This window comes from Hemitrygon akajei, chromosome 1 (assembly GCF_048418815.1).
Source record: "Hemitrygon akajei chromosome 1, sHemAka1.3, whole genome shotgun sequence".
Lineage (NCBI taxonomy): Eukaryota > Metazoa > Chordata > Chondrichthyes > Myliobatiformes > Dasyatidae > Hemitrygon > Hemitrygon akajei.
This window is the reverse complement of record NC_133124.1, coordinates 101,160,909-101,174,192: the sequence shown is the minus strand read 5'-3', so window position 1 is coordinate 101,174,192 and position 13,284 is coordinate 101,160,909. Positions and strand designations below refer to the sequence as shown.

Below are 13,284 nucleotides of genomic sequence, written 5' to 3'. Positions count from 1 at the left end.
AGCCCAAATATACAAAATCCACTGCATCCCCTTTATCTATCCTATTTGTAATCTCATCAAAGAATTCCAACAGGTTCGTCAGGCAGGATTTTCCCTGAAGGAAACCATGCTGACTTTGTGCTATCTTGTCCTGTGTCACCAAGTACTCCATCACCTCGTCCTTAATAATTGACTCCAACATCTTCCCAGCCACTAAGGTCAGGTTAATTGGTCTATAATTTCTTTTCTGCTGCCTTCCTCCTTTTCTTAAAGAGTGGAGTGACACTTGCAGTTTTCCAGTCCAATGATTTTTGAAAGATCATTTCTAATGCCACCACAATCTCTAATGCTACCCTTTTTAGAACCCTAGGGTGCAGTTCATCTGGTCCGGGTGACTTGTGTACTTTTAGGTCTTTCAGCTTTTTGAGCATCTTCTCCTTTGGAATAGTAACTGCACCCACTTCTCTTCTTTCACACACTACAATATCTGGCACACTGCTAGTGTCTTCCACAGTGAAGAACTGTGCAAAATACTTAAGTTAGTTCATCTGCTATCTCTTTGTCCCCCATTATTATTTCTTCTGCCTCATTTTCTAGCAGTCCTATATCCACTCTCATCTCTCATTTATTTATTTGTATACTTGAAAAAGCTTTTACTACCCACTTTGATATTATTTGCTAACCTGCTTTCATATTTCATCTTTTCCCTTCTGATTCTTTTAGTTGCTCTCTATAGGTTTTAAAAAACTTCCCAATCCTCTATCTTTTTGCTTTGTTGCATGCCCTCTTTTGTTTTTACATTAACTTTGACTTCCCTTGCCAGCCACCGTTGTACTATTTTGCTATTTGAGTATTTCTTCACTTTTGGAATACACATGTACTGCATCTTCCTCATTTTTCCCAGAAACACACGCCATTGCTGCTCTGCTGACATCCCTGCCAGCAGCTTCTTTCAATTTACTTTGGCCAACTCCTCTCTCATACCAGTATAATTTCCCTTACTCCACTGAAATACTGCAACATCAGACTTTACTTTCTCCCTGCCAAATTTCAAGTTGAACTCAATCATATTAAGGGGAACTTCTTCAGAGATGGAACAAGCTGCCAGCAGAAATTGTGGATGCGGGCTTTGATTTCTACATTTAAGATATTTGGATAAGTACATGGATAGGAGGGGGTATGAAGGGCTATGGCCTGTGTGCAGGTCGATGGGACTGACAGATTAATAGTTCAGCATGGACAATGGGCTGAAGGATCTGTTTCTGTGCTATAGTGTCTGTGACTACGACTAAAACCAAACTAATACAAACATCCTTTAAGGATCTAATATAGTCAGCAGATTATTACCCATCTTCTGTCATGTTTGGATAACATTTTATTTATTTAGCTCAATGTCCTTTTCTCTAGTGCCCTATTTATTATCAGTATCTCTTCCTCTACCATGCTTTTTAATTGATGGAAGGAGACAGAATGTATAATGCTATCTTTCCTGGACCCTGGCAGCTCTGATAATTATACAGATTATTAAACAAAAGCCTCAGTTTAAAATAGTCATGACCATTCCTACCTCCACCATCACTCCACTTCCAATTTGACCTTAATATAAAGGTTGAATGAAAGAAGAGCTCTAAATCTTCAACTTTTAAACACGTTGAGACAATCTATTTCAGGGTTTCATACATTTGTACATTTTTCTAAAAATTTAAAACTATTTCAGGAAGTGCTGCTAATAGAATTACAACTATTAATGACGTTCTATACTTGGTGTCGTGTTCTATTTGTGTAGTCACAACACACACAAATTGTACCAGATCACATGCTTTCATTAAAATATTTGGTATAATACAAGTGGTTCATGAAGTTAGAATTTACTGCCTAAAGCCTCCGGTCTTGTATTACCTTAGTTGCTGCCCAGTCCATCCATCCTTCAGCATTGCAATTAATATTAATGAGACAGAGGCCTTCAACAAGTTCAGGATAAGCCAACTGGAAAAGAAAAAAGTTGAAGTTTTTGCATTTTTGTTTTATTCTCAATGAAATGAGAATCAAATAAATAATCCTATTCAAACACAAGTTTTAATGAGAGCGCACAAGACTATAGCTGACAACACCCATGAAGTTACTATTAGGGAAGTGGTGTCAAACTTACAGCTAATTTGGTCAGGATATAAGCACCAGCTCCAACTCCTAATCCAATAATGCTCCTCAAACTGAAAGAGAAATTAGGCTGTTTTAGGCAACAGCTGAAAGATGTTGGCTCCTAAAATTGGTCAACATTCTTCTTGCTCTATACAAAGAATTAGTTAAAATACATCACAGTGTTGTAAAGAAATGAAAGTACTTCTATTGCAGCATAGTAAGAACACACAATATAAACAAGGTTTTAACAGTTAGCTAGAATGTACTTTGTTTTTATTAAGGACATTTCAGAATGAAATTATTCTGAATTATGGCCACATTGTTGTTAATGGAATAATTCAATGTGTACATTCGCCGAGAAATTAGTCAACTACTTCTCTAGCTTTTAAACACTATTCTCTTGAATATTGCTTTAAAAGACTAAAATTTGCAAAGTTAGTACTAATTGCAAATCAAGATTGCAGAACTTCAAAGAATAACGGTATTGGACTTGTAAATATATCACCATTCCTTCATCACTGAATTTTAAATTCTATCCAACACAATACTTTCTCAATAAATACCAACATTAATATCACTACTCAATTCAAATAAAAAAGTACATTAAGAAAATTGCAAAATCATGCATCAGTATTTTAATAATCAAATCATGTAGATATTAAGAAAGAGGATGTGCTGGAGCTTTTCAAAAGCACCAAGTTGAGTAAGTCGCCGGGACCGGATGAGATGTACCCCAGACTACTGTGGGAGGTGAGGGAGCAGATTGCTGAGCCTTTGGCGATGATCTTTGCATCATCAATAGGGATGGGAGAGGTTCCGGAGGATTGGAAGGTTGCGAATGTTTTTCCTTTATTCAAGAAACGGAGCAGAGATAGACCAGGGAATCTTATCTCAGTGTTTGGTAAGTTGATGGAGAAGATCCTGAGAGGCAGGATTTATGAACATTTGGAGAGATATGATTAGGAATAGTCAGCATGGCTTTTGTCAAGGGCAGGTCATGCCTTATAAGCCTGATTGAATTTTTTGAGGATGTGACTAAACACATTGATGAAGGAAGAGCAGTAGATGTCATGTATATGGATTTCAGCACGGCATTTGATAAGGTACGCCATTGCAAGGCTTATTGAGAAATAAGGAGGCATGGGATCCAAGGGGACATTGCTCTGTGGATCCAGAACTGGCTTGCCCACAGAAGGCAAAGAGTGGTTGTAGACGGGTCATATACTGCATGGAGATCGGTCACCAGTGGAGTGCCTCAGGGATCTGTTCTGGGACCTTTATTCTTCGTGATTTTTATAAATGACCTGGATGAGGAAGTGGAGGGATGGGTTAGTAAGTTTGCTGATGACACTAAGGTTGGAGGTTTTGTGGATAGTGTGGAGGGCTGTCAGAGATTACAGCAGGACATTGATAGGATGCAAAACTGGGCTGAGAAGTGGCAGATAGGGTTCAACCCAGATAAGTAAGAAGTGCCACACACACAAAATACTGGTGGAATGCAGCAGGCCAGACAGCATCTATAGGAAGAAGCACTGTCGACATTTCGGGCCGAGACCCTTGGTCAGGACTAACTGAAAGGAAAGATAATAAGAGATGTGACAGTAGGAGGGAGAGGGGAAAATGCGAAATGATAGAAGACCGGAGGGGGTAGAGTGAAGCTGAGAGCCTGAAAGTTGATTGGCAAAAGAGCCTAAAACGTCGTCAGTGCTTCTTCCTATAGATGCTGCCTGGCCTGCTGCGTTCCACCAGCATTTTGTGTGTGTTGCTTAAATTTTCAGCATCTGCAGATTTCCTTGTGTTTGCTAAGTAAGAAGTGGTTCATTTTGGTAGGTCAAATACGATGGCAGAATATAGTATCAATGGTAAAACTCTTGGCAGTGTGGAGGATCAGAGGGATCTTGGGGTCTGAGTCCATAGGGAACTCAAAGCAGCTGTACAGGTTGACTCAGTGGTTAAGGCGGTGTACGGTGTATTGGCCTTCATCAATCGTGAAATTGAATTTAGGAGCTGAGAGGTAACGTTGCAACTATATAGGACCCTAGTCAGGCCCCACTTGGAGTAACGTGCTCAATTTTAGTCGCCTCACTACAGGAAGGATGTGGAAGTCATTGAAAGGATGCAGGGGAGATTTACAAGGATATTGCCTGGATTGGGGAACATGTCTTATGAGGATAGGTTGAGTGAACTTGGCCTTTTCTCCTTGGAGCGACGGAGGATGAGAGGTGACCTGATAGAGGTGAGAGGTGTTGATCGTGAGGATAGTCAGAGGCTTTTTCCCAGGACTGAAATAGTTGCCACAAGAGGACACAGGTTTAAGGTGCTGGGGAGTAGGTACAGGGGAGATGTCAAGGGTAAGTTTTTTTTTTACTCAGAGAGTGGTGACTGCATGGAATGGGATGGTGGAGGCAGATACGATAGGGTCTTTTAAGAGACTTTTGGATAGGTACATGGAGCTTAGAAAAATAGAGGGCTATGGGTAGGCCTAGTAATTTCTAGGGTAGGGGTATGTTCAGCACGACCTTGTGAGCCAAAGGGCCTGTACTGTGCTGTAGATTTTCTATGTTTCTAAATCAGTGACGGGCAAAAACTGCAGCGTATAACTAGGTTGTTGCTAATTGTATTATTGATTAAATGCATTATAGATATTGTAGGCGTATAATCTTACCCAAAATGTTTTAAAACAGCTGGAATTAACTCTGCCATTTGGTCCATTGATGGGTATTCATATCTGTAAACCAGATGCAAAGTTGGAAATTATTTGTGAACAGCTGTTAAATATCTACTCTCATATAAAACCAGGATTATGAAACAATATTATCAGAAATTATATAGTAATTTGCCTTGAATGTGTCAAATATGAAATCTGCTTCAAGTTACAATGAGCTGCTAAGAGATCACTGGAGAGCAGGTGAATACATCTAGAAATTGGACTGGAACTACATCTTACAGTAAAATGATATGAAATAAATAGATTTTGCACAATAAATATGCAAGCTACATGCCTTATACAATGTTTCAAGCATTCAATCATTACTCAAAATAGCATTATTCTTCATCTAACAGACAAGCCTCTTTATACTAGGCAAAATTGAAGTGAAAACAGCAATAAGCACGCTTATTAGAATGTTGTGAAATAAAATTAGCTGATTTTAGGAAATACTTACAGATCCTTCCAAGGTTACAAATTGCTGACATATGGACATCCTATACATACAAACATTTGGGAGACCACCGGGATAGATTTGCTAACAGCCCTGAGCCCACAGTAATCTTTTACTGGGTGGGAACTAAGCAATTCCATGTCCTTTCTCTACCTGTTCATTATCATCCACTGCACCCAAAATGGGAGATGGGTCAAACCGAATAGAACCAGACATGCAGAGCAAACCCACTCAGTCATTCACTGGGGCTAACAGCATCTGCTCTTCCGTAACAGCTTTTTCTTTGATCCACCCACACACACATTTTGTACATTCCAACTTATGAATAGTTGTTTATGAACAGTTCTTAGGATTAGAATCCTATTGTACCTGGGCATTGCCTGTCTACATGAGAAGTTTTCATCTTGAATATATAACACACATAGTGCATGGAGGAGGTGTGTAGTCTAACAGAGTGAGTGATTGCCTCGGACATTATTTTGTGATCAGAAGACTCTGTTGGACATTGGTAATGCAGGAAACTGCAAGCCCAGTTCACTGGTTCATTGCAAGACCAAACGGCAGGGGAGCTATGTGGCCTTGATTTTAGTGCAGACCAGACCCCAATGTTGCTGAGTCGCTTGTTGTAACCGCCCAGCAGAGAAACACTGGAGAATGTGTGGGAGACAGCAGACACGGTACAGGTGCGCTGGAGTCCAGGGTTGGCCCCTCCCATTGGTGCTGCCCTCCAGTGTTCTCTCGGCAGGACAGTGTTCACCTGTGGCTGCAGCAGTGCGTGATGATTGGACTGCTACAGGCTTGTTCTTGCAAACATCCATGCAGCATCAATCTACAGGACATGACACTCAGGAACTGAGGCTATAGTATATATTTTTGCATGACTGCTTGTTAACTGCTATCTTATATGTGCTGTATGTGCCTTGTGCTGTGTATTACTGTTAGTACTGTGTTTTACACCTTGGCCCCAGAGGGATTCATGTATAATTGAATGACAATTAAACCTGAACTTGCACCAATGGCTTTGCTACTTTAGAGATGAAGCAAACTGTCATGCTAGCTAAATAACCTTTTCTCAAGTAAAGCAAAATACACTTCAGAATTAGGAAAAACAGAAAGCAAACCAGTTTTTTTAAAAAATATTACAATGGGAAGAGGACACAAGACTGAAGTGAAGAGGCATACAGCACATAAATGGACACACCAGCTTGCCTCATTCATGATGACAGCTTTACCTACCTTACATGAGCTCACATCTGTTCTGTATTATTACATGCCTTGCCAATTCATGTGCCCAAACTGTCTCTTAAACACAGTAAATTATCTTATTTCACCACTGCCTCTGGCAGCATATTCTAGATACACAGTCACTCTGTAAAAGTCCTTACTATCATCTTAATATTACAGCCTCTTGACTCTTCTCATAGAAGATTCTGACCACCTACCCTATCTATGCCTGTCATAGTTTTATACACTTTGATCAGGACAACCCACAGCATCCCTCAGTCCAAGGAGAACAAGCACCAGCCTATATGATTTCTCCCCACAGATAAAGCCCTCCAATCTAGGTGCTGAATCTCAGCATCTCCAGCACTACTATCCTTCCCATTGAGTGCCAAACAGAAAAGCACATAATATGCCAAGTTTGGACTTAAGTTTTTTTTTTGTAAAGTTGCAATAAATGACCCACTTTTAAGTTCGGTGCTCCAACCTATGAGGGCAGGCAAACCTCATGCCTTCTTCATCATACTATTCACCCACAGTGTACACTTAGGGAACTTCAACTCCAAGGTCTCTTTGTTCATCAGCATTCATTAATGCAGAACCACCATGTGCTACTTCTATTTTATGTCTCAAAATACATCACCTCCATAAGGCTAAGACATTAATATCAGAATTACGTCATTTGGCCCATCAAGTCTGTTTCATCAATCATGATGGATTTATATTCCTCCTTCAATCCCATTTTCCTGTTTTCTCCACATAACCTTTTGATGCGCTTACCAATCAAGAATCAATCTGTAGTGGTAGTTAATAGTGTTATTCCTATGCTAGTCACTTAGGCACTCCCACATGGAAGGAGTTCACATACAGTACAAGCAGGATTGGCAATAAAGTTCAGTTGAGTCGTCTGCATGCTGGTGTCCTGATGTGCTCTGCATTATCTCTCAATAATGAACAGAACATGGTGCCAGAAGTGGTTGATCATTGATGAATTGGTGGTACAGACCACGTGAGACCCCATCAAGAAAGATTTACAAGACTGTTCTTGATTCGCATACATCTATTTAAAATATTTAGAGACTAATCAACCTAAACTGCCTATGCTAGTTGCTAATTGTTTGCACCATCAGGCATGAGCTGAGAAAGGGCCAGGGTCGCTAGGCAACAACCTTCAAGCTACATCGAAAGTGGACACATGTAATAATCAGTGGGCCATGAGGCTGGGAAAGTATGCAGAGACACAGACACAGCAGAGAAGTCAGTCAAACTCTCAGGAGAGAGAAAAGATTATCTTTGTAGTCCAAAAAAGATGATAAACAGTAAAATGGTGCAAATAATTGCAGCACCTACATCTACTTTTCTAATAAAGCCCCCCACCCCACCCGAGTTATGTGATTTCTCTAAATGAGGGAACTTCGAGATTTAGGATTGCAAGCACTCTCACTCCAGCTTCAGAAGAGCATCTAGTAAGTACACTTCATGTTGCATGGGTGACAAAGCAGATGACATTATGGGTGGATTAAGACTGACAAATGCTCAGAAAAAGGAGTACAAAACAGTGCAGGACAGATTCCAACAATATTTCACAGGAAATCTTCGTCACTGCTCAGGAGTGATGAAACTGTTTGGATTTAGCAACATGCACGTCAATTGCTGGTGATCAAAACATCAGAAGGTGAAATCAGACAAAATAAGTGTGCTCTTGTGCGTTTTCAAGTCCACAAAAGTTAGAGAAAGAAACAGAGTGACCTGATCCTAATAATGAGAACCACATATCCAAGGTGGACAAATCTGTTCAAGAATCTCCATCAGCTCCAACACTTCCAGGAAGCTAAACCAGACTATTTATCCCACCAGAGATATACTCCATAGCCTAAAAGCTTAGAGTGTGACTAAAGAGGCAGAATAACACTCTTACGTTGTCAGAGCATTCAGTTAGTCTACCCTGACCTCCATTTTTTTTAAAAGTGTTTTTAATAAAATACGTTCTAATGTTGAAAACATTTCACAAAATGAGACTGTTCTTTAAAAAAAAAGTAATTATTGGAAAAAAAGGAGTAAAGAGAGTACCGTAGATTCCGTACTACAGAGTGCACCTGATTAAAAGCCGCAGGCTCTAATTTTAGAAAGAAAATCAATTTTGTACTTGTATAAGCCGCACCGGATTTTAAGCCGCAGGTGTCCCACGTTGTAATATGAGATATTTACACAGAAAGATATTACACGTGAGGATTTTTTAACTTTTAATTAAATCCGTATGGTAACATAAACAAATACATTTTGCAAATGCTTTTTTTCAAACCGTGCCTGTAACACGGCAACTTTTAAATATACATACGTATCGGTAACACACAAATTACGTTGCGTATACTTTTTTACTGAGCAGTGCACGAACAACATTCCAATATCTCCTAACGATTGGTAAAAAAATATATACTGCAGCCTACCAGGAAAAGTTATTGATCGCCTTTAACTTAAAAGCAGCGTTCTCGCGCGGGTCTAATGCGCTCGCCCCCACCTTTCCGTTTATCGCAAACCGGTATTTTCCCACAAGACGCGGCGAAACCGGATGTGACGTCATAGCATCCCGGGATGTAGTACAGAAAACAAATATACTTAAAACACTTCTAACTTTAACTAGAAAATACTAACAAATGAATTACTAAGCGAAAATATTATAAACTAAATAACTGCCATAAAGGCAGCACATTGCTTTTCTTCGAGTGTTTTCCATGCTGATGAGGGTGAGTACAAATGACTGATTTACAATAATTTAATTGTGAAAGTGCGCTTGATTTATCGTACAATTTCACTGGACCTCTGTGAACTACTCATCAATTTTATTGGTCTACTGTTACGAGGCAAAATGTTTTTGGTGGCATGAAAAAAAACCATGCATTAGCCGCACCGTAGTAAAAGCCGCAGTGTTCAAAGCTGTTCAAAGCGTGGGAAAAAAGTAGCGGCTTATAATCCGGCATCTACGGTACATACCTCATTTTTAAAGAAGGGAAGCTATAGCGGTAGTCAATAGAGTTATTCATATGCTACTCAGTCAGTCACTCCCACGTGGGAGGAGTTCACATCCTGCACAAGCAGGGTTGTCAATAAAGTTCAGCTGAGTATCCTGCATGTTGGCATCCTGGTTTGTTCTATACTATCTCTCAATAATAAACAACACCATCAACCCCCACTTTAAATATACCAAATGACGTGGTCTCCACAGCCATCTGTGACAATGAATTCCACAAATTCACCCCCTCACGAAAGAAATTCCTCATCTGTTCTAAAAGGACATCCTATTTTGAGGCTGTGTCTTTGCGTTCAAGATTCACAATTATAAACATCTTCTCTGCATCCACTGTAGCCAGACCGTTCAATATTCAATTGGTTTCCATGAGTTCCCCTCCCTCATTATTCTAAATACCAGCGAGTACAAGCCCAGAGCCAAATACTCATAAGATAACCCTTTCATTTCTGGGATTGTTTGCATCAATTACTTATGGACCATCTCCAATGCCAGCACATCCTTACTTAGAGGGTCCAAAAACTGCTCAGAATACTCAGTGCAGCAGACTGACCAATGCCTTATTAAGCTTCAACATTACATTCTTGCTTTTATATTCCAGTCCTCTCGAAATGAATACTAACATTGAATACTAAAATGAATACAACCTTCCTTACAACCAAATCAACCTGCAAGTTAACCTTTAGGGAATCCTGAACAAGGACTCCAAAGTCATACCTCTGATTTCTGAATTTGTTCACCATTTAGAAAATAGTCTAGGCCTTTATTCCTTCTACCCAATTGCTAGACAAAACACTTCCTTACACTATATTCCATCTGCCACTACTTTGCCCACGCTCCTAACCTGTCTAAATTCCCCTACAGACTCCCTGTTTCCTCAAACATTACCTGCCTTTCCAACTATTTTTGTATCATCTGCATTCTTGGTCACAAAGTCATCAATCCTGTCATCCCGATCATTAACGTACAATGTGAAGAGTCATGGACCCAACACTGACCCCTAGGAACACAAATAATTTGCAGTCAAGCTGAAAAGACCCCTCGATTTCCAGTCTGCTTCCTGCAAGTCAGCAAGATTTTATCCACGTTAGCATCCTTCCTGTAATACGCAGGCAGCACAGCACATAGCAGTTACCTCATTGCTTCATAGCACCAGTGACCTGGGTTCAATTCCAGCAATTCCCTGTAAGGAGCTTGCACTTTCTCCAGGTACTCCCACATCCCAAAGACGTATACTTAATCAGTCATATGCATGTAATTAGCCAGCAAGGGTTCGTTGGGCCAGAACGGCCTGTTAGCATGTTATATCTCAAAAAAAATTTTAAAATGTGCTTTCATATTGTTCAGCAGTTTCCTGTGTGGAACCTTAACAAAAGCCTTATGAAAACCTAAGTAAACAATATCTACACCTCCACTGGCTACTCTTTTTTAAAAAAAAAAGCCATTTAGTACAAATTCCTTCCCTTGGGATCCAGCACCAAGCTGATTACCCCCAATCCACCTAAATATTGAAATCCCCCATGACTGTAACATTGCCCTTTTTACCTGCCTTTTCTATCTCTCGTTGTAATTTGTACCGCATATCCTGGTTACTGTTTGGAGGCCTTGCACTTGTCAGGATTAAACCTCATTTTCCAGTGCTCCTCCCAACATTCCAGTGGATCATATCCTGCTGTAGCTTTGGAAAGTGTTCTTGACCATGCTAAAATCCACCTATTGTCATGTCATTCAGAAGTTTACTAATTGTACCTTCCACAAATGGAGACACCTCTTTCTCTCTTATTAGGAAGGGACAGAGCCTGTGGTATGTCGAATGCCAGGTGAGCAACATAGTCTCTGGAGTACTGCCAGTCTGTGTCTTTGCTGTTGCCTTGCTCACGTTTGAGTGCTCGGTAGCGGGTGCCGATGCTTTTTTTGCCGGTGGGGGAGGAGGGGATTGTTACTTGCTGTTTACACGCAGGAGGGAAGGGAGTTGTGGGGGACTTTGGGGTTCTAACATTTCACAGTCATTTATTCTTTGGGGGCACTCTTCTGTTTTTGTGAATGGTTGCGAAGAAAAAGCATTTCAGGATGTATATTGTCTACATCTGTCTGATATTAAATGTATCTTTGAAACCTTTGAAACATTTACATCCAAGATGGTCATATTTATTAAAAAAGATCCAAGGTCCCATCTCTGATTCTTGCATTACACCACTGGTTATACTGGTCATCGGTAAAGGTCATCTCCTTTACACCAAGCCACATTTTGAATCCAGTTTTCCAGCTCATGTTGGATATCATGTGACTGAACTTTCTGGACCATTCTACCATACGGGATACCGTCAAATGCCTATTAAAGTCCATATAGACAACATTTATTGCTCAGCCTTCAGTCGCTTTAGTAACCTCCTCCAAAAAAAAAAGGCAAAATTAAGACAGACTATTCCTAAACAGCCTCTGCCTTTCCAAATGTACTAAATCGTATGCTTCAGAATTTCTCCATCAATTTGCCGAACATTGATGCAAGGGTCACTGGTGTGCAGGAAGCTGGCTTATCCCTGCTGCCCTTCATAAGGAAGGAAAAAAATTTGCTATCTTCCACTCTTTTGGTTCCTCACCTGTGGATAACAAAGGTGGAAAGATCTCTGTCAGGGATCCAATCTTCTCCCTTGTTTCCTGCAAAGGATCTCATTCAGCTCTGGGGATTTATCTACACATGGACATTCCAATACCACACAATCAACTTACACCTCCCATCAACTCATTACCTCTCATGTTTTCTCTTTGGTGAACACAAGTAATACATATTCATTTAGGCCTTCACCCACAGATCCTGATTCCATAGATAGATAACCCACTTGATTACTAAAGTGATCTATTCCTCCACTGCTACTCTTGCTCCGACTAGAATGTCCCTTTAAATCTTAAAATCTTAAATTTTCATAGGCCCATTTTTGCCTTCTAATTTCTTTATTATCCAACACTCTCTTATGTTCCTCAAGGACCTCACTCAACCACCTCCCATCCCGATCGAACTTTCACTATCTTTTATTATCATTGCTTCCTCTATCGTTCACCTTTGCCTTTTACCCTTACTGGAACACACTGGCCCTAAACTCTTTATTGACTTTAAGAATCCCATTTGTCAGATATTGTTTTGTCCAGATACAACTTACTTTGCTATTTTTATACTATTGAAGTTGGCCTTTCAATGATCTAGAATCTTAACTTGAGGATCATCTTTATCTGTAACCACTTTGGAACTTGCATTCTCAATGTGCTTGCCCATCAACACTTCTTCCACCTGGCTAGTTTCATTTACTAACAAGTCTCCAGCTGGATTACCTGCAAATTGACTTCCTTTCTTTCCTTTTAAATCTTTTTATTAATTTTTAAACAAATATAAATGAAACATGAATACACAGAGATTGAGAGTACATAGTTAATAGTTAAAATAAACATTCAAATAGATGATAATCCATATATAATAACCTCCCAAACTCACTAGTAATTACGAACAAAAGTAAAAAAAAACCCAAAAGAGAAAAAAACTAACCAACATGGGCCATTGCATTATGTCAAATATATACAGTAGTGCCAATAACTCCATAGCTCCATCCAAATAATTAAGGATAATAAAAGTGAGGTTTAGGAAAAGACAGTTTAACTCATATGAAAATGTTGAATAGCCTTGAGGGAAGTTTGTGTACAGATAGCAGGAGCTCTGACGGAGATCTTTCAGATCTCATTAGAAACGGGGATTGTGCCGGAGGATTG

At 39.8% G+C, this 13,284-nt stretch overlaps 1 protein-coding gene across 2 annotated transcripts in view; it reads right to left on the bottom strand.

The window, feature by feature from the left end:
- Window positions 1-13,284, bottom strand: part of LOC140729104 (protein NDRG1-like) — a 76,337-nt gene that overhangs the window by 21,565 nt on the left and 41,488 nt on the right. For both annotated transcript variants that reach the window (XM_073048507.1, XM_073048517.1), the window contains 3 exons: window positions 4,784-4,846; window positions 2,129-2,189; window positions 1,879-1,965 (listed from right to left, as the gene is read on the bottom strand). In XM_073048507.1, the coding sequence (XP_072904608.1) occupies window positions 1,879-1,965; window positions 2,129-2,189; window positions 4,784-4,846 (211 nt within the window). The remainder of the gene's footprint in view (window positions 1-1,878; window positions 1,966-2,128; window positions 2,190-4,783; window positions 4,847-13,284) is intronic.